Source organism: Calidris pugnax, unplaced genomic scaffold, assembly GCF_001431845.1.
Source record: "Calidris pugnax isolate Ruff unplaced genomic scaffold, ASM143184v1 scaffold1, whole genome shotgun sequence".
In the NCBI taxonomy this organism is placed as follows: domain Eukaryota; kingdom Metazoa; phylum Chordata; class Aves; order Charadriiformes; family Scolopacidae; genus Calidris; species Calidris pugnax.
In genome coordinates, this window is record NW_015090800.1 from 7,316,699 (window position 1) to 7,338,780 (window position 22,082).

At 40.3% G+C, this 22,082-nt stretch overlaps 1 protein-coding gene and 1 long non-coding RNA gene across 2 annotated transcripts; both read left to right on the plus strand.

Moving 5' to 3' along the window:
• The first annotated feature begins 221 nt into the window (after nt 1-221).
• On the plus strand, nt 222-7,710 carry LOC106885227. Its single transcript, XM_014937228.1, has 8 exons — nt 222-226; nt 767-902; nt 3,254-3,295; nt 4,032-4,062; nt 4,384-4,466; nt 5,492-5,678; nt 6,613-7,068; nt 7,499-7,710. Exons 1-8 carry the CDS (start codon nt 222-224, stop codon nt 7,708-7,710), a joined length of 1,152 nt encoding a protein of 383 aa, XP_014792714.1.
• A 1,453-nt stretch (nt 7,711-9,163) lies between these two features.
• Nucleotides 9,164-14,300, plus strand: LOC106885271. Its single transcript, XR_001411416.1, has 4 exons — nt 9,164-9,261; nt 10,173-10,293; nt 12,808-12,838; nt 13,230-14,300. It is a non-coding gene; the product is annotated as an uncharacterized LOC106885271 (long non-coding RNA).
• The last annotated feature ends 7,782 nt before the right edge of the window (nt 14,301-22,082 follow it).

A 22,082-nucleotide genomic window follows, 5' to 3' on the forward strand; every position in this document is an offset into this window, starting at 1 on the left:
CACTGATATTTGAAAGAGTCTGTTAGATTTTGATTTTTTTATTTCATTTGTGTTTTTTGGCAGTTTGGGGCAGGTTATAATGGATACCCTCTTGGCATATTATATGCAAACTTGCCCTCTATTGGGAGGAAAAACCGAAGGACTCAAGTTGCAAAAGGGGAGGTTGTTCTCCACGCGGAAGCAAATGTTCTCCTGTACAGGTTATTGTTACAAATCTAGTAATGGTGTGACTTCTCAGGCATTCTTTATGATGATAGATATGAATAGTGTGGAGTGTAACTCAATGATTAACCATGGATTTTCTCTTTGACCTTTCCATCTGTTCTCCACCCATTAATGCAGCTCCTTAACATTTTACGAGTCTGAGCTTACAATCAACATGTTAACGTTTCCTCTCCTCTGCCCCTAGAAGGGTGTAGTACCACCTTGTATTCCTACTTGCCAAAATAGTCACACAATCTTGCTGTGACAAAGCTCTAAACGGTTTTTGAAGGACACAGTCTGCAGCATTCTGCCTGGCAGTCTTTTAGGCCAGCCAGATCCCTTGAGAGTTTGTATACACAGAAGTAGAGGAAGCAAATAAGATCAGATATTTGAAGGGAAAAACATTAACATCAAATAGGAAACTTGGAGGAGGAGAGCAATCTAATTAGAAATAGTAGTCTTCAATGAAAATACTGAATTTATTTTAAAGAAATTGAGAGATTATGTTTAGTTTTAGCTTTGCAGAAAAGGAATTAATTGTGTAAATACATATATTTTTCAGATCAAAGACAAAAATAGAAGAGAGTGATGTTCTTTACTGCACTAAACCTCCGTGTTCTGACTGTCAGAAACTTTTGAAGGAAGTGAAAATCAAGACAATTCATTGTGTAGAAGAATCATCCAAACAAAGTGACGAAGTATGCTTCTACAATATTATTTATTTATTGTCATAATGTAATTATATGTTTGAGGGCATGGGGGGTCATTTTATTTATAGTTAACTTACAGACAAACACATCATTCTTACCCTTCTCTATAGGAGAGGAACTATAGCAGATAATCACCTACAAGATGCTTTATTCTTCGTACTCGTATGTAACTGGAATTTTATGGCTTGCTTTCTGCCTTGGAAATCTTTACACTCAGATGCTTCTACAGTCAGGAAAGGAACAAGTTGCATATTTTAGAACCTGGCACTGGGAAAGTCCAGCCTCCTGTTTAGCTGTACGGCAGAGCTCTGGAGCGCTCCCTGATTTTGCATCTGAATGCTTAATTCTGGCTGTGCCTGAACTTTTGTGATGGTGAGGCCTGGATATGTGTCTTGGTTGCTCTATGGAGGAAGGCTGGGGATAGATGCTGAGGGGAGCTGTGACATGCTTCAATAAGACCTCCAATATGAAGGGGTAGCTCTGTCCTGCATTGCACACACTTAACTTTTAATCCCTCAGGGTAAATGCAACAGTCTTCTAAGGCTCACATTCTTGTATTTGAAGTGTCAGATGAGTTTGGCTTCGATGTTTACAGGTCTGTGTCAAACATGGTATTTTTGGCTCCGTCACAAGATATAGTCCTCCATTTAGTGGAAAGAATATTTTCTGAGTTTGCAAAGGAGTATTATTCCTTTCAGGGAAGTCCCTAAGTTACTTAACAGGATTTACTTTGGTGTAATTTAAATCAAATAATTTGTGTATGGCTCTGGAAAAATCTTTCTGAAGGAAAAGGTCTTAGTCTTGGTTCAGGCCCAAGTATCCAGTTAATGTCCACATTCAAGATTAAATACTAGCTCTATAAAGACAAAGATGGGCAAGGTATTCAAAGTCTTCTTTGCCTGGGTCTTTTCTGCCAAGATTTGCCCTCAGGAATCCCATGTCCCTGACACCAGTGGGAAGATCTGGAGCAATAGATTTACCCTCAGTAGAGCAGAATCTGATTATGGTATATTTGAAGAAGTTGGAAGTACACAAGACCGTGGGACCTGTCAAGAAGTTGTCTGGGAGTTGGCATGGACTTACAAAGAGGAAAACATTCCTCGCTAGCTTGACATCCTTTTATGATGAGATGATCAGCTTGGTGGATGAGTAGAGAGCAGTGGATGTTTTTCATTTTGACTTTAACAAGACTTGCACCGCTATCTCCCACAGCATCCTCATAGACAAACTGATGAAGTGTGGGCTAGATAAGTGGATGGTGAGGTGGATTGACAACTGCCTGAACTGCCAAACTCAGAGGGTTGTGATCAGCAGCACCAAGTCCAGCTGGAGGAGAGTCCCTAGTGGTATATCCGAGGTGGATAGTAGAACCAAAACTGTTAAATGTTGTCATTTATGTCCTGGATGATGAGTTAAAGTACCCTTTCATAAAGTATGTAGGTGGTGCAAAACTCAGAGGAGTGGTTGGTTCACCGGGGATTGATCCAGAGGGACCTTGACAGGTTAGAGAAATGGCAAAACAGGAATCTAATGAAGTTCAGCAAAGGGAAGTGCAAAACCCATGCAACTGGGCAGGAATAACCCCATGCCCTAATACTGGCTGGGGCTGACTGACTGGAAAGCAGCTTTGCAGAAAAGGACCTGGAGGACCTGGTGGGTGAGTTTACTAGGATGCAGCAATGTGCCCTTGAGGCAAAGGCCAGCTGCCTCCTGGACTGTGTTAGGCAGGGCATTGCCAGCAGCTTGAGAGAGGTGATCCTTCTGCTCAGCACTGGTGAGGCCATGGTTGGAACATTGTGTCCAGTTCTGGCCTTCCCAGTACAAAATAGAGCTGGACATATGGGAGTGAGTCCTGCTAAAGGCCGTGAAGATGATTATGCGATGGGGTCATTTCTCATATGAAGAGAGGCTGAGAGAGCTGGGACTGATCAGCCTGGAGAAGAGGAAGCTCAGGTGGGATCTTATTCATGTGTGTAAATACCTGATGAGAATGAGTAAAGAACACTGTGTTAGACTCTTCTCAGTGGTGCCCAGTGATGGGACAAGAGGCGATGGGCACAATTTGAAATACAGGAAATTCCACTAAAACATAACAAAAAGCTTTTTTTGCTGTGAGGGTGACAAGCACTGGAACATGTTGCCCAGAGAGGTTGTGGAGCCCCATCCTTGGAGATACTAAAAATCTGAGTGACCACAGCCCCAAGAGATCTGCTTCACATTGCCTTGAGTAGGGGGTCTGGACTGGAGACCTCCAGACATGGCTCCCAACCTCAGTGATTTTGCAAGTGCCTGGTTTATTTGTTTGCTTTTTAAGTTTCTTTTTTTTTTTTTTTTTTTAGAATCAGCTAGAAAACTTAAAGAAGAACTTTGACTATCATGAGGTAGGTTTGCATATTGAAGATTAGACTCAGATTTGTATTACTAAAAAGTATTTTTGAATATTTATTTAATAAAAACAAAAAATACGTTGTTTTGTATGTCATCCTTCTGGTTTGCCTTGTTTATTTGTTGGGTTTTTTGCTGTTGTTTTTAAGAAGCACATTTTCATTAGATGGAACGTTCATTAAAATGCATTGAGTGCTCATGAACCATTTGATGATACGTAAATATGTATTCACCTGAATATAGACATCAGAGCTTTTCAGTCATAATTTTGTACTCCATCAGTAGTTTTAGGAGTCAGTCATTCCCAGATGTCATAAAAAATAGTTCAGCTAGTAGAAAGCATGTCAGAAGTGGAAGCAGATAGGGCAGAAAAGCATTGCTTCATTTTTCAAGATCCATCAGATGTATCTGATGGAAGTAAAGCCATCTGAGTTGGGAAAAAAGGGAACTGGGACACGCAAGACTACTGACGAACTGCATAACTATGTAATTGACTTTTATCTTCCTCTATAGTACAAGAGCTTTAGAACTGAAATAGATAAGAATGTCTTAAGTCTTTGAGGACTCATGTTTGTTCAGTGGTCCAAGAAATCCTCATGGTAGATTGATTAGTATGTGTTAGATATAATGGCAGATTTGAACAGATAGATTGTTGAGAGTGCTAGATAAATGTTCACTTATGCTTTAAATAAATTTGTTGAGTTTTTCATTGGTTGTTGGCTTTTCTTCCAGTGGAAACAGTGCGACACTCAACTTACTGCAGGTATGATTAAGATTAAATCCCTTGTTCTTTGGTACTGTTCTGATTGGTTTCTTTTGTTATTGCTTGGTGTTTAAACTAGAAGCACAGTATGTTAGTAAATATTTTTCTTTAAAGCCCTTTTTGCAGCTTGTAATGAATACAACAAAATGTAGTTGTAAATTGCATAATCATTTTCCCCAATTTTTCACCTAGGACTGGAGAGCTAGATAATTATCCTTTCTATCTCATTGCCAATAATAATTTGCTAATTTCAGGACACTACCTACTTTTTTTTCTCCAAGACTGTTTTGATTAAATTTTCTTTCCATTGTTTCTTTCTAGGTCCTCCTTACATAAAGAAAGAAGACTTGTGCATCTTCTTAGCCCTACATATGGAAAACTTCCCAAGCAAATCACAGAAACCCGTGAGTTAAATCAACTCAAGCATATTAATTGTTATCAAGGTTAAAAAAGCCATAGTTTCCATTAGGATTTTGATTTATAAATTACTGAATTGGTGTTGTGGGTAAAACGATCTTAATTTTGGGGAATTTTTACTTCATTCAATTCATTACCAATAAATACAAACTTCTGTTTGCTGAAGTGGATATGGAGGAATAAAAGAGAACATAAGGAGTTAAACATCCTCCATCCATTTTTTCTAGGTTCAACTTAAGTCAAACACCTCCCCTCCCACCTCCCTACTCTCAACTTCCCTTGTTTTCACCCGTAGGTTACTCTCAGTCCGTCCCAATTCCTTCAGTGAGGTGATGGGTGGTGCAGGAGGTTGGGGCTCTGTGCGTGATGGTTTGCCTGCAGCTCCTCTGTGCTTTTTCCTAGTTTTCCTCTGCTTCTCTGTGCTTCCTACTGGCCCTGTCCTGGCATGAGTTATTTTCTAGGTGTGGTCCCTCAGGAGTGTCCCTGCCCCAGTGTGGGATTTTAATCTGTCGTATGCTTATACTCTAATAATTTTTGATAAATCAAAGCTGTTTGACTTTTTGAACCTACGTAGATGTCTGGTGGTTCCTACTGTGAGTATCCTCAGAATAATGTTAACATTTGTTTGAAACTACACCTCGTCACTCCTTTCTCCTGTTTCTGTAATCTGCTAGACCAGCTATTGGGATATCCATCTCCCTACTTTTTCCATAATTTTACAAACTTGCAGATTTTCCAAAGGTACCCCTTTCTGGACTCCAGTCAAAGCATTGTGCTTTTGATTTAGAATACGGCAAGTGAGTTATGTGCTGTAGACACACCAGAACTGGCTGAAAATCCACAGGAACCAGCACATTTCTAGACTGCTCGATCCCTACCCTTTTGCAACAAATGCCATTCTTTTTGTGTGAAATCCTTTGCTTGCTGTTACTCCATATAATCTGGACAAACTCATTCACTGAATGGTTATACATTCATTTGGTTATGTATACATTTATTTGTGTATGTGCAGGATCGCAAAACTGGAATTCTCGTCTGTGAAGCGAGCAAGCCAAAAAGGATTATTGCCCTGGGCTGCTCAACAGAGGAACTTCATGCTGTGCCAAAAGTGCTGTTAAGGTTTCCTAAGGCGCTGCAGGGCTGTGAAGTTTACATGTCTCGGATGCCTTGCAATTATTGTGCAACATTACTGGTTCAAGGTCAGCATCAGAACTGAAATATCTCCTTGACTAAGATTGCACATGTGGCATACTCATAGGCTGGTAAACTAGTCAGGCCAGTCATTTCTCTTCCTTGTAATTTTCTTCCAGTTTGCTCTCTGCATTTTTCCTCAGTTGGTTTTTTATTCTGATCAGTGTCAGAAGCTGGTATAGCTAAATATCTCATACAATAGGTAGCTGTGTTTATTAAAGATATTAAGATGTGATTCATAATGTCATTGTATGAATTACTGTTTTTGCTAACACATAGATCATAAAGAATGCAAGTCATTAAATGAAAAAAGAGCCAGCAGATCTTGTAGAGATGCTTGATAAATGAGAAAAAAAAAAAGAAAAAAGTAGTGTCCCAAGGAATGTGGAAATCCTGAAAAAATAATTCATAGATAATCAACCTGATAAAATAAATGAGAAGAAAGCAGCCATTTACGTCACTTATCAGATAAGGAATGTACCTCAGGTATTCATATTCAGGATAACAAAGTAGGTAGATTTTTTGCAGATAAGTCAATCTGTCGTACTTCACAAATGATAACACGCTACCTATGTGTTGAATTTTCTGGGTTTTTAGATGCCTAATTGATAACACATATTTTTCCTCTATAGTAACTCCAATACTTTGCTCTATCTCTTTAAAACAATCTCCTTGTTTCAGAAATTTTTGCCATTTCGTAAATAAAAGTAGAGACAAAAATTTAATCACCTGGGAAAAAAAAAAAGTCATTAATTGTATATAAAGTTTCCCTTTTGATTTTGAAGGTAATGTGTTAATTAAAAAGTATTTTGATATTATTTTACTAACATGGGGAAAAGCTGCAGCTTAATTCCATATCACTTTAGATCTATTAGTGGACAAAATGACCACTAGTGTATTTCATATTTATTAATCTTACATATATATTTTTTTTTTATTCAGCACAAGTCTCACAAGTCTATTACTGGCCAAATTTTGAAACTGAAATGGCAGAAAGTGAGAAAAGGGATGCTCTGGCAAAGTATGCTAATACCATCTTTAAAGAAAGTTATATTGTTGCAGCACCATATGTACCAACACTAGGCAATCAAAGAAAGATGAAAAAACCTAATTCCAACAAAAGAGCATCTTCTCATGATGATATAATCCCAGTTTCATCTATATTTGATGGGAAAATTGATGGGGAAATTTTAAAGTGTTTTAGCTTGGAGCACCTGAAAGGGGACCAACGGGAAAAATATAAAAGCAATCTTGATACAGCAAAGAAATGTTTTGAAACTCTGGCAAGTTGCAAAGATGAAGAAATAATAATCTTAGAAGAGGAGAAATCAACTGTGAAGAATAATCCTAAATACACCCATGCGTTACAGCTCTGTGATTTATTAGCATCCAGAAGCGGTAAGTAAATTAATGTTACTAAATTTAGCTCAGTCATTCACACAGTGTAGAAAAATCCCACATAATTGTTAGTCACATTCCTGGAGATGTAATATACTGAAAAAAAATCCTTAATTGATTTCATTGCATTCGGTTAGGTAATTGATGAAACTCTGCATATCTAGCTAACTTTAGTACTACGTTGGTATTTCTTGTGTTATAAATTTAATTCGTGTTGCATCATTGTCTTACAAAACATGCTCAGGTTATCTGAAGAAGGCTGGTAGTGCAAATTGGACAAAAATCTCCCTAAGATAAAACATAGTGTATCGTTGCTACCAAATGGAGGTTTATTTGATAAGTTAGGAGTTCCTCCAGCACAAGCCCAGGGCTGAGTAAGAGCCAAAGAAATACAGTTCAGAGGTGTTTAGTTGGGCTCTTTCTTTTCTAGCCAGACTGGAGGAAGAGGAGGAAAGTGCTTCTCCTGTCTTCCTCACCAGGTGGGGAGTTCTGAGGCTTAGGCTGACTGCAAGAGACTCTCGTTGGGGCCAGTTTCTCCATGGTATGAAATGGCAGGTGGTCAGTTCAGACATTGATTTTTGGTCGAGCTTTCCTATTTTTGCATTAAAGATTTGCAAAACTGAAGAAGCACTGCTACGATAGGTAAAAAGAAAACAAAACTGGATGTAATTATCTGTTACTTTCTCATGTTGTCCATTAGTCTGGCTGGTTGTGGTTGGTTACACTGAAGGTCTTAGGCTGGCTTTTGTTCAGTCCCACCTGTGTAGGTTGAGAATAGGGTTCACTCAGCAGTGTGGCTGGAGTTTCCCACTTTATCCTCAAACCCCATTACTGTTTCCCCGTGTTTCTCCTGCTGTTAGCTAAATGCAGTTGGCTCTTTTATGGAAGAGAAAGCATTGCAGAATTTGACTGATTTTAATCATGGTAATAGTTGGTTATAGGTGACAAAGTAGAGTCTTATGGCTCCAAGCCATATCCCAGGCAGTTGCTGTCAGCATCACGCCCACACCGGCTTCCCTGGGTCACTAAGAAGTGGAAAGTTTCTAGTTTCCCTTTCCCACAAAAGACAATTTTGAGGTGGTGTTTCCTCTTGCAGGGGAGGGAGGGAGGTTTCATTGCACGTGCCTGAGCCTCGAGGAAGGTCTAATAGAACTTGCTGTTCAAGCAGAGGAAGTAGTTTTGAACTGCAATGATAGAAAGCATTTTCAGCAGTGGGGAAAGTCAATGGTTTTTGGTACTTCTACAAAAGAGTCCCAGATAAGGCAATTGAGATTGACTATAGGGGACAGAGGGCTGTGAGGACGGGAGGTAAGTGCATCAATTAGCCTAACATCTGGTCGGGCTCTTGTCAACAGTTTACTTGTTTCAATATTTTCTGGAGGCAGGTGAGCAAGAACAGCCACTTTTGTTGCAGCAGGTGTGTTCTGCATCCTTCTTGACCAGCAGGCACGAGTAAGAACCTTTTGATAGCAGGATTGTTGTAATATCATAGTGTTGTATGAATTTATAACTCTGATATGTGCCTGTTTATCCTCAGACAATAATAATGGAGTGGGGACAGTGATTTACAAGGAAGACAACATTGTAAGTAAAGGTTCATGTGATCTAGGAAATTGTGTTCCTCTTGTAAAAATATCTAATCATGATCCATTGTCATATCAAAATAATTGTTGTAAGATTGCTATGTAGTAAGTTATCATGCAGGGAAATGTTTAAAAAAGCCTATTATTGCCATAAGAAAGGGATTTTAAATTTGCTAGGCTTGTGTTTGTGCATGTAAATGAGGAAGTTAACTTGTGTCTTATGGACTCTCAAAAAATAAGTTAGTGGATTTGCAAAAACAACGTTTTGTGGAAAAAAAGAAAAAGTTTGCATTACCTCTGTTCCAGATCCATAATTAGTCACAATTAGTCATTTTGAAATGGAGATCTGCCTAAACATTATCAAACAACATCACATGAGGACTCTCACTGAAGTTATTAACAGCTTTTAGGATTGAATTAGTCAGTAAGTAACTAAAGGTCCCAGAACAACATTACCTTTTGTTCCTTTCTATGTTGTTTCTTTCTAGGTTGCCCTGGGCTACAGTGGATATCCAAAAGGGGCAGTGAATAGTTTATTTTGCAAGAATAAAGATGATGATTTTGACAAGCATGCAATTGTATGTGCAGAAGCTAATGCAATTATTATGAGGTAGGAACTCACTAAATATCGTGAAGGAATTAGACAAAAAAAGTCTTGTGTAGGGTGCTTCATTAATGAATAAATAGTACTCTGACTAATCTACTGTGGGAATTTCCAAAGCGTAGAAAGGGGAAGTAATGTTATGTAGCATGAAAAGGAATTTAGTCTTATAAGGCACTGCGTACAATTATTTTTTACAGAGATCTAGGTCCATGAGATCTTGCATTCTAATATACCCAACAAACTTAGGTAAGAGAGTCTCAGAGGTTCCTGTTTGTCCTCTCTCTCTGATCTCATGTAAGCCCCGTTCCCATGAGCAGTCATGGGCAGAGGGTCTTCACACATGCTGGAGAAGGGAGTAGCCAGTAGCAGACCTATTGCTTCTGTGGGGTCTCTGGTGTTACTTAGCCATTGGAAATACAAGGCATCCCAGGTGGGTGGTCAACTCAGACTGCTGCCTTTGGCACACACAGGCTGAGTTTCATGAAGTTTCCTGCCTATGGAAAATTTCTCTGCAGACTGACAAAGCAAATGTCTGCGCTCCTGTCCCTGGCTGATGCTCCCTTTTCTGACAACGGGCTTAGTGGAGAGTGTGTTGACTGAGTGCTCTGCTGTCACCTGCTCCCCTATTCAGGTGATCATGGTTTGGTGCTGAAATGATTCCTGGATACACATTTCATAAACCACAGTACCTGTCTTTATGGTGCTGTGAGTACCCAAAAAGTAGGTAAATCTATATCCTGAGTAGTATCTCATAGTACATACTGCAAGTGTTTGCTTGTCTTAAGAACCTGTACTCATCTCCTTTGGGCAGTGAGGGAAGAGGGAAAAAGAGAAGAACCCACTCTAGGTTCTAAGAGAAAGAATTCCTCCTGCAAACACACCATGTCTGTAATTGTGACAGTCTTGTATTTTTTCAGTTCTGAGGAAGACCTGCGTGATGCTGAACTCATCACTACATGTGAACCCTGCCAGGACTGTCTGAAACTGATCCAAGCAAAGAATATAGCAAAAGTCATTTGGCCTGTGCGAGACAGAAATGTAGGTAACAGTTGGAGAAGGTTAAAAGCCGCGTGTCATAGTTCCAGACTTGCTGTTCCTTTGTCCCCTGTCTGAGGACATCTTTCTAAAACCTTGTACTTTCCCTTTGCTAAGGGGGAAATTGCACACTCTTTACCCTTTCAGGCTGGGCCCTCTCCTGCATCGCCAGTTTCCAGCTTGTTTGCACCACTGGGGGTAGGCTGAATGCTAAAGAAGGATACTTCTCATAGAGTCACAGATGGTAGAGATGTCTGCTCTCCCTCTGAAGAGGAAGGGGACAAAGATGAAAGAACATGCTTACATCCTTTGTCTCCTTCAGCAAGTGGGGAAGGTCCTGCCTACCAAGGCACATAGCCTTTAGATGGAGCTTGCTGGGCCCCATCCTGGCCCTCCTGCCTTCCAAAACAGGATCTGCTCTCCTGTCCACCTACACAGAGACAATGTTGACTATGGCAGTTCCTCTCCTTTTGTGAAGCCATGTAATCTTTCTGAACAGCTTGTGCTCCGCTAAAGGCATCTGTATGGCTCTCTAGAAGTCCAGGTCTACGTGCTTGCCTGTCTTAACAATCTAAATATACTCTTACCTTCGAGACAGTGGCAAGGACTTTATAAACGTTGCTAAAATCTTTGTCATTCTGTCTTAGGAGTAACATATAGAGATGATAATACAATGGGGAGAACAATAAGAGAAAATACTGCACAGAATGAGGAGAGTTTAGATTATTCACTATCCAAATAATACAAGAAGAGAATATCTAGTTGATGCACATCAGTGTCATGGTTTAACCCCAGCCAGCAACTAAGCACCACACAGCTGCTTGTTCACTCCCCTCAGGGTGAAAGTGAGGAAAAGCTCGTGGGTTGAGATGAAGATGGTTGAATAGGTAGAGCAGACGTCGTGCACACAAGCAAAGCAAACCAAGGAATTCATTAACCGCTTCCCATGGGCAGGCAGGTGTTCAGCCATCTACAGGAAAGCAGGGCTCCATCGTGCATAACAGTTACTTGGGAAGACAAACGCCATAGGTCCAAACATCCCCCTTTCCTTTTTTTTCCCCCAGCTTTATATGCTGAGCATGATGTCCTATGGCATGGAATATTCTTTTGGTCAGTTGGGGTCAGCTGTCCCGGCTGTGTCCCCTCCCAAATCTTTGTGCACTCCCAACCTCCTCGCTGTTAGGGTGGTGTAAGGAGCAGAAAAGGCCTTGACTGCTTTGAAACAACCAAAAGCATTAGTGTGCTACCAACACTATTCTCATCACAAATCCAAAACATAGGACTACACCAGATGCTAGCAAGAAAGTCAACTCCATCCCAGCTGAAACCATGACAATTAGAAATGAAAGAAAAAAAGCTAATCCTATTGTTAAAAGTAATGACTGTGGAAAGTTCTTACTTGCTATAGACTCAGGAAAATCCCTAGTTATAGTGGATGGTTAGATCCCTTTGTGCTAGTAGGGGTCACTGGCTTCACATCATCCTTTCTCTTTCTTCTCTTTGTTCATACTGTCTCTTCCTCAATTAACTTCATAAATTCACTCCAGTTTGGATCAGTACTCTAAACATAGGATGATTCATAGGCGATTACAAGTGTTTTGCTGATGTGTCACCAAATCTAAGCTAAGAAAAGCATTTTTTTGGCAAGTAAAGACATTTTAAAGTTAATTGCTTTTTAATTAAATTGAAGACATTTTTAATTTAATCACTTGAGACTGGCTAGATCAGAAGAGGATTGTACGTAAAATACCCAGCATGACATGTATGCCATTGCAAGGTAAGAAGCCTCTTATGTGTGTTGACTCAAGAATGGTGATGCCAAACAAGTACTGCAAGGCAGGCAGTGTCACAGCTGTTACTTTTCTGAATTCATTATTTCCTAAAGCTCCAAAATTCTCACTCATAACACAGAATGCAAGGTCATCCACAAGGCAGAAAACATGAGAAGTTCTCCACAAAGTGGCATTCAGTGTTAAAACATGGAAATGTATTGCATTCAAGAACTTTCTTTTCCAATAAGGAAGTGATATTCTGTTTCAAGCAGTCAAATAGAGTTGCTATACGAAATCGAAGTTTGAATTTTTTATATATCACCAGCTATAAGTTGTGTCAAAACTTTGCTACTACATTAACACAGCTGTGTTTAATAGATAGGGTGCATTGTGAGCCCTGCTGGTTTTCATCCTTGCGAAGAATTGTCTCAGTGGGTATGTGCATGCAGATCTCTGTAGAATTAAGACCGTACAGTTTTATTGATATGAGATACAGTTGGTGAAGTAGAGTTATTTTTTCCTTTATCAAAATACAGCTCACTAGCACAAATTATTTTTAGAGCTTGATTTTTAGAGGCTTTTTAGTATGATTAATGTGCTAGATGAATCAGTTTTTTTTTTAAAAAGCCTGCCAGATACTGTAAAAATAGAAATATGAAATCAGAATATTGTTTTTAAAAGTCATTAATACTGTTTAATGGTATATGTTACATGTTTATCACTCACTGCGTTGTTTTCTTACCAGCAATCCAGAGGATTAACTGAAGATCCTTCAGGTAATGATGCCCAAATAAGATAACAGCAAATACGAAAAGGACAAGTCATATTAATTTTTAGCTACAATTACAACTGGCTCTGAAATAAGACCATGTCAGAGGAGGAGTGGAGGAAACTCAACTGAGTGAGGTCACAACATGCTAAACATGAGACCAAGACATTTTAATTACGTAGGTGGTGGGGAATGGTCTGTAAGAACAGGGACAGCTCATATGAACTTGGAAATGGAATAGATACTATGATTGCATCGAATTGTTTCTCTGAAATCTCTGAGCTGCTGCATCTTGTTAGCATCCCTCCCTTCACAGTGATCTAGTTAATTGAGTTAGACAACTATTTTTTGCCAATTATTCCTTGTTCATGTCTCCTGTACTTCTGATTTCATTTCAGAGGGAGAGTCTGTGGCTTCAGCCGATGGTGAACAAGCATAAAGCTCCACAACATCAACATGAGCTTTAGGATCCAACGCCCCCAGGCTCCCCAGTACCTTCAGTGGTGTTGGGATAATCACCTTGCCATGGCAGTCACTCTGCTTGTGCCCACTCCCTTCCAGAAACACACCTCATACCCATCCCCCCACCAAATCTTTTCTTACCATTGCTTCTGCTGTGCTCTACAGGGGTTTGCTTCTGTCTGTGGCTTAAGGGTGGAAAAGCATTTGCTTTCGATGTACCTCTGAGGGGTAGTCATGTGTGACTGTGCAGTGTCTGTGGCCATGAAGGCAGTGGTTGTTTTCTGCAGTCCTCATTCCCTCTGCAGGGTTTCTTCTCTTGAACTGGGGTGTTTGAATGAGGATTTCTCCTTTTCCTTCATTGCAGTTTCCCACCCTCACTCAAATTTATTTTATTTCATTCAATCATCCTATTTTTCAATATAGCTGTATTATTTTTTTCTTGTCATCTTTTTCAGCTGAAAAGCAACTAGTTCCTTGTTTCCTTGTCTCTCTCTGCCCAGGGGTATTTGGTTCTTGTGTGTCTTTTACCCTCTCCCCTTTTTCTCTGGTGTAATGTATAGTTTAATTTTGTTTCATATTCATGGGCCTCTTTACATGTCCTCTAATAGGTTCATGGCTGTTTTTAATTGGTCTTTGTACCATATTGATCATGTTTTAGACTTAAATTTGATTTCCATCCTCGAAACACCAGACCAATTACTGTGGAATGTTTTCATATTTTTCCAGGATAAATCATTTTGCTCTAAATGAACCAGGGGTTTGCAGACTGTGGTGCTGACAGCTGCTTTTGTGCTTCTGTTTTGATTCCCTCAACTGTAGCTTCAATACTGGAGTTTTTTAGGATGACCCCAAACACAGAATCAGCTATGAAAATCCTCTTGATTTTTAAAATATCATTGTAATAATGCTATTTTTTGTGACTTGTTAGCTTTCAGTAACTATTCCTTTCACACAGCCACTTTAGAGTGAGATCATGACAGTATTTTGCATGGGATTAAATTGGAAGTTATGCCACTTTTAGAAAAATAAATTTGTTTGCACTTTTCAACGTGTGTCCTCTGGCTGTATTCCCTTTGGAGATGGTAAGGGCACACCATCACAAACCAAATGGCAAGGGCCTTGCTGTGATCATAGTTGATACCCATGTTGGACCTTTACAGAGCTAAATGCTAGATGTAAAAACAACACGATAGTATCCTAAGTCCAAAATCTCTCAATTTTCCTCTTACAATCATGCACAGGCTTAATTTCCAAATATGATAAAGTCTTGGGAAGAAGGTTGTGCATCTCCCATTTTAACTGCAACAACTTTCCCTGGGTCATGCAGAAACCTCTGAAGCCATCAGAAGTGTAATCCCCATTGTAACCGCATTCCAGTCTGACGTTTTAAGCACATTCCCATCACACCTGGCAGAGATGGAGCAAGAACTTGTGTAGAAATTTGCAAAGAATGCTAGACTGCTGAAAGGACTAATTTTCTTCCAGCCAATGTGGTTACACCGCATCTAACTCACTGCACAATGATAGAATTTACCTGTCAGAGACTGTGTTTGTACAGGTCAGATGCTGGTGTTTTTAATCACTGAATTAGGTTTGTTTTCATGTGTATGGATATAATGTAGAATTTTTAAAAAGTATCATGCTATGTTAATGACACTGAACTGTAAATGATCACACAATGTGTATACGTACATAGCATATTTTTCACCCTGAAGCTTACAGGTTGGTATCACTTGCTAACAAAATATTTGCTTGTGGCATTACTGAGAACATTTTCATGACTATTTCATCACCCTGCCATACTATAGCTGTCAAATTATTTTTTCTAAGAACCATCCACTTAAAAGAGTAAGATAAAGCCTTGGGTGATCTCTCTTGGGTGTATTATGGGATACCAGTAATGTAACAAGGGAAAGCAGGAAGTGTTCAGGACTTAATCCTATTAGAGGACAGGCTAAGCCTAAGCAGAAGAAATGTGGATACAGTTAGACAGAGATGATTAAGGTGCTTAGCCTTTTTATTATAAATCATCAGGCTTTGTGTGTGATCTTCCTATAAATCGTAAAGTAATTTATCTTAGCCTTGTAAGCAAATGATTTTTGCTGGCATTTTGCAAGCATTTGCACAACCCCCCCACAGAACTGATAGTAAAGGCTTAGCCTTCCTTGTGATAAATAGCACAGCCACAAAAGGATAATTATTTTCAAGACAATGTACTTGGATAAATAACATACATTAGAACAAGAACTAACAAGAGCTAATAATGAGAACAAGAATGTTGTTTTTTCCAACTGAGCTATTCAAGGATGAGTCTTTTATCCTGGTTGTCTGATTTTGGATTCTGGATGGTGCTGACACTGAAGGGGAAGAGGAAACTATTCTGCTTTCAGACTCTAAAAACGTATGTGAAAGCTGGGACTCCCTCTGCTTGCCAGTGCAGGTATATAAACATTTTGGTGGTTTGAAGGAAATGACTTGGAGAGTTGAGGGAACTGCTATGTGAAGTTAACTATAAATGATTAGCATGAAAGGCCTCTGTGGAGACTGGTGAGCTCCCACACAGTTTTCTGGTCAGTAACTGATGTGCTGGCAGCAGTAGGCACCCCTCCACCTATGTGTTCCTCCTTGTTCTTCACTGGCTCCATGGATCCTTTGCCGTTCCTTATTCTCAAGTAGATGTGGATATAATCAAATTCAGCCACTACAGTATCGTGGGACCTAATTCTCAGAAGAAGGTAACATTTCCTGTAAACCACAATTGTCTCTATATCAATTGAATTTCAAATCACAGAGGCCTTGGAAAGTATTACAAGACTTTCCTAGAAGGATTACTTAATTGGATTAATTGTTCGGTTCGTTACTAGTGGTGGCATTGCCTTTCCTGTCCCACCAGCACAGGTGCTGGGCTGAGTGAGGACCACACAACTGACACATCACAGCCAGGGTGGTTACTAAAGTTTTCACTTCATGCTTAAGTTTTCACCCGGTATTTTATTCATATTCTTGCAGGGAAGAGTCTCATTCCATTGCAAAGTATCATTATTAAATGTCACTAAATGAAAAATTCTGCCTTGATTTATGCCAGCATTTGTTACCTTCTTAGACAGTTCAAGAGATTCTGTATCTCCTCTCCTCCCAACCAAGTGCCTCTATACGTGTGCGAGCCACGAGGTGGCAATACAGGAGCTTGAGATGCTCAATTTCCCTGGTGTTTGTAGCGTTCCTGCCGGCTGGGCTCTGCGGTATTAGCTAAGTAAATGTATTTGCTGTGTTACTGCAGAGTTTGACCCTGTTTGCCAGCGTGTAATATGTTCTCCACATCTGCATAATTGACTTCCTGCAAAAGCCAAGGAAGATTAAGCTGATTTTCTGGATCAATAACTTGTGCCTTTTATGTCGCTGATAATTGATATCTATGTTTCAGTGGCTCGGCAGCCAGTGAGGGATGTTGTGCTGGGAACTCAGATGCTGTTAAAAGCAAAATATCTTCGGAGAGGGGGTGCACTGGCAACATACAGCTGTCCCAGTGAGTCCTCTCCTGACTTTCCTGAGGTCCAAATGGACCCGGGCACCTCGTATGTGTGGATTTCCCAGGAAGCTGATTGCTTCACTCCCTTAAACTCTGCTCCTGGTTTTTGATTTCCCTTTCAGCATGGCTGATGCTTGTTATTCTGCATCATCAGTGCATTCAACAGTGAAGCAAAAGTGGTGTCAGGTGGTAATGGTTAATTTCCAGCCTTTTTCATCCTTTCTTGTAATTAAAAGTATTTCTGTCATTTGCAGGGAAAGGAACATCTCTGTTTTCTACACTTACTTTCAAGGGCTACTTTTCTATCCACAATAATGGAAAGTATTTTATGACAATTTCTATTTCGGTGTTACTTTGGGAGAAGTTAAAGCTACTGCTTTTCAGAGGGTGGGGTTTTTTGTTTGTTTGTTTGTTTGTTTTATCCAAATAAGGTAGACTAAAAAACTTGTAGCATAAGAAACGGATTGTGGACTTGGCAGATGTTTCATGTCAGTATATTCACCGCAGTGTTTATTGGGACCTGGGAAGTTATTATGGATAAGCATTTTATTATTTTGTACAAAAGTGTTAACAGCCTGTTGCTGTCTTTTCTTGACTTGGTATTTATAGGAAATCTTATACATTGTCAAGTCAGTGTGTTAGCAAATACATCTTTCACATACATGCAAGTTTGTGTTTTAGTAAATAAATAGCAATATAAAGGAAAGGAACACAGTAGGAAGACTTGAAAAAGTAAGGAACTTTTGAGATGTGGACTTGTGTGACTTGGGTGTCAGAAGGATTTGAGATGAAATTCTGCCTGTGAGCTGGGTGTTCAGGCTGTTGGATCAGTTGTGGGTGCTCATGCTGAGACTGTTGTGTACTTCAGATAACATATATTTCTACAAGCCCATCAATGGCCTGTTTTGGTTCAAACACCTTGATGGGCTCGGGCATTGGCACACTTATGCCCTTGACCTCTCAGAATTCAAAATTCAGTTTCTAAGGCTTGAAGGAGGCTGATCTGCCCTCTACACAATACTGACCATGGGATTTAAGCGTTAACACAAATGGAGACCTGTATTTGGCAGGGTCGCATGCTTTTGAAGGACACCTGGGCTATGGTGTATCTGTAACCCCATCTGTTAACATTAAACTGCTGGCTTAGACAGTTGATAAACTGTGTCTCCAAAGCTGATAATGGCAGATTTCTTCTGGGAAAATGTGCCTCAAACCTCTTCTGTTTCTGGAGATTGTTTGCGTGCGCATACCAGCTTTCTTGTTTACCTACTGCACAGCTTGCAGCCACAGAGACCTCAGGCTGTGTTCTGGGCAGATTACATAAAATAAGCTTTAAAAGACCAGCTGGTGTTGGAAGAAGTGAAAGTGAGCTTTGGGACGAGATGTCTGAGGGACTGGGTGCTTTTCTTTTACAGCTTTCTGTTGTGGGAGAGGTGTGAGATACAAGCCCTGATGGGAGCCAGTTCTCAGAGACCACACGTAATTGGCTGTAGAAGCACAAGGCTAACACAACTCGGTGTTGATTGTAATTGATAAAATGGTATTTCTATCCACCTCAATTATTCTGTAGTGTCAAATGAGAAAGAAAATTTCCCACTCTTCTTAATCCATGGTTTTGGAACTTACCCTGACGACTGTGACTGTACAGAACAGCCTGTATGCCCGGGAAGGGAGAATTAAAAAGGGAAGAGAGGAGCTGAATATGAGTGCTAGCCTGAAAGTACAGTGCTGAGGAGAGAGGCTACACACGGTATACTTTTCTTCCAGAAAAATAGAAGGCATTCTTGGAAATTCCCAGTGTTCTGTATTGCAAATTCTCCTCTGTGAATGCACATTTTTAGTGTACAGCTTCGTGTAGCAGCCACTTTTTTCATCCTTAAATTTTGGTGCTCACCATGGGTAGGATATGAAAAAGGCAGAGAAGAAAGGAAAGGATCTAAGCATTCAGAAGCAGTCACACAAGGCTTTATTGAAATACTTCTGCTTATCTTGCCAGGAACAACCCAGAAAATCTTTCTGGAATCTCTAAAATCTTCCTGGACTGTACAAAGATGTTTCAGTGGGGCTTGGGGCAGTGGCAGTGAAGTACTTTCCACGCTCTATTCAGAGCAGCAAATTTAATTCTACCTGTGTTCCTCCAGTGTTCTGTCTATCAGTTCTGCATTTTTTGATTTTTTTTTTCAGTGAAGTCAGTAGACCTGTTTTAATTGACCTTAAATAGCAACATAAAAAAAAGTCTTGCTAAACCTTAGGTTGTGTTTATCTGTTATCAGAAGGTGTCATGCTGCTTTGACTTGACACATTAAAATATTCAGTGAATTGGAGTGAGAATATCTTATTTAAGGTATAGTATAGATGATAAAATATTCCTTACTCCCTCCAGCCTCCTTTTCCCTTCCTCACTTTTACATAGAATCATAGAATGGTTAAAGATCATCAAGTTCCAACCCCCCTGCCCCCTTCCACTAGACCAGGTTGCTCATCCATCCTGGTCTTAAATACTTCCAGGGATGGGGCATCCACAACTTCCCTGGGCACCCTGTTCCAGTGTCTCACCACCCTCACAGGAAAGAATTTCTTCCTGATATCTAACCTAAATCTATCCTTGTCCAGTTTAAAACTGTTACCCCCTCACCCTGTAGCTACACTCCCTGATAAAGAGTCCCTCCCCATCTCTCCTGAAGGAAAAGTACTGGAAGGCTGCTATGAGGTCTCCCCAGAGCCTTCTCCTCTCCAGGCTGAACAACCCCAGCTCTCTCAGCCTGTCCTCACAGGAGAGGGGCTCCAGCTCTCTCTGATCATGTTCGTGGCCCTCCTCTGGATTTCAACAAGTCCATGTCCTTCTTATGTTGGGGGTGGAGTCTGTCTCACCAGAGTGGAACAGAGGGGCAGAATCACCTCCCTGGACCTGCTGGCCACGTTTCTTTTGATGCAGTCCAGGACAAGGTTGGTTTTATGGGCTGCCAGTGCACATTGCTGGCTCATGTTGAGCTTCTCATCAACCAGTCCCCCTCCTCAGGGCTGCTCTCAATCAGTTTTGTGCCCAGCCTGTATTTGTGCTTGGGTTTGCCCCGACCCACATGAAGGACCTTGCACTTGGACTTGTTCAGCTTCATGAGGTTCACACAGGCCCACCTCTCAAGCTTGTCCAGGTCCCTCTGGATGGCATTCTTTCATTCAGCTTGTCAACCACACCACATATCTTGGTGTCATCGGCAAACTTGCTGACAACAAACATTTCAAAATGTTGTTTTCAAACTCTAAGCAAACTAGAGTTTTCAATGTTCGTGGCCCTCCTCTGGATTTCAACAAGTCCATGTCCTTCTTATGTTGGGGGTGGAGTCTGTCTCACCAGAGTGGAACAGAGGGGCAGAATCACCTCCCTGGACCTGCTGGCCACGTTTCTTTTGATGCAGTCCAGGACAAGGTTGGTTTTATGGGCTGCCAGTGCACATTGCTGGCTCATGTTGAGCTTCTCATCAACCAGTCCCCCTCCTCAGGGCTGCTCTCAATCAGTTTTGTGCCCAGCCTGTATTTGTGCTTGGGTTTGCCCCGACCCACATGAAGGACCTTGCACTTGGACTTGTTCAGCTTCATGAGGTTCACACAGGCCCACCTCTCAAGCTTGTCCAGGTCCCTCTGGATGGCATTCTTTCATTCAGCTTGTCAACCACACCACATATCTTGGTGTCATCGGCAAACTTGCTGACAACAAACATTTCAAAATGTTGTTTTCAAACTCTAAGCAAACTAGAGTTTTCAAACTGAGTAAACTTTATCAGCGGTGTGTATCTATCTTTCCATGAAACACCTGGAACATTTTGCAGCACTTGGCATTTGTATGTAACATGGTGATGCAGTGTCTTCTCTGACTGTGTAGTTTATTTTTCTCAGGTGTATCTTGACACGGATACTGAACAACTGTTGTATTGCACATTTCTGTTTCTGATTTGAGGTATTCAGCATATATTTAAACCAAAGAGAAGGAACCTGGTGACCACTTAAGCAAGTGATAAAATGCGATATTCCCTGATGTAGACAAGAGTGCCAGCTTTCATTCCAGGTTGGTGGTTATTTTTGTTATACTGCATCATGTATATAAATATCTGTCTTTGATGTTCACAGATGATTAATTTGGTGGGTTTGTGGTCTGAAACCTAATAATTTACATTCCTGCTCCACTCCTGGAAGAGACATGCTTGCTCTTTCTTCCCAGGAATTGCAAGCCAATGCACTCTGTTCAGGCTACTCATACTCTGAGTATATCATACTCTGAGCAATACACTCTCAGTGTATTGCTATGTGATAAGAGGAAATTATAGAGTGGGATTGTACCTAAAATCTTCTAGGCCTGTGGGAGTTCCCCCAACATGTCACAGACTTCTCCACATACATGATAAGGCAAGCTGCAAATACTGATAAAAGATAAAGAAAAATGTTCATTTTTGCAATGGAGGGGAATTACCAACTGGAATCCCTTACAGATCTACATTAAGCTCAGTGCTGTTTGAAATACCTATATACAACGTAGAAAACTGGGTGGTTAGTGAGTGGTTGATGATGATGAGATGATATCAGCTCCCAAAGACATTTCAGGATGCCCTAATCTAATCACATTTAGAGATTTGCTGTGTATTAAAGTTCCATTGTATCTAATCTGACTTGTCAGACATCATGGAGATATCAAAATGAGGGCTGAATGGAATTCAGGAGGAGGAGAAACCTTAAAATTAATGTTTCTGCTAGGTTTTAATGAAAAAAGTCTTTGTTTCAAAAGCAGGATCCACTAAGAGCAAAACCACTTGTTCCTCCTGTTACCAGAAGTGCTTTGTTTACAAGGCCCAGTTACAAACAGGGAAAATAAAAATGGTCTGTGCCCAAATGCATTTATAGTTTAAATAAAAAGTGAAGCAGTAGTTGTTAACAAACAGACACAGAATATGAAGAAACGATGGGAAATGATGGGTAGCCATAGTCTAAATTGCAGCATGACAGTAAATATGTTTAGGCAAATGAATATAAGTATATCTTTGCAATTTCACTTTTATCTGGAGAGACACATCAATGTTTTTGAAATAATAGTCAAAGAAGTAGATGAGGGTTTTGTTCGATGCAGGAGGTTTTTTGGGGTATAGATGCAATGTGTAACTGCTCATATCAGCTGAGGCTTAAGAAAGGCTTTAAATTCCTCCTGCACATCTGTGTGTTTATGTCAGAAGGCTCAAGCATGGGAGAGCTCATACCAGTGAATTTTTTTGTC

What these genes read in the sequence shown, in the direction of transcription:
- LOC106885227 (XM_014937228.1), top strand. An exon ending in TGCAACATTACTGGTTCAAG is followed by an intron (nt 5,679 to 6,612) that starts GTCAGCATCAGA and finishes TTTTTTATTCAG; the next exon opens with CACAAGTCTCACAAGTCTAT. An exon ending in TTTATTAGCATCCAGAAGCG is followed by an intron (nt 7,069 to 7,498) that starts GTAAGTAAATTA and finishes TTTCTTTTCTAG; the next exon opens with CCAGACTGGAGGAAGAGGAG.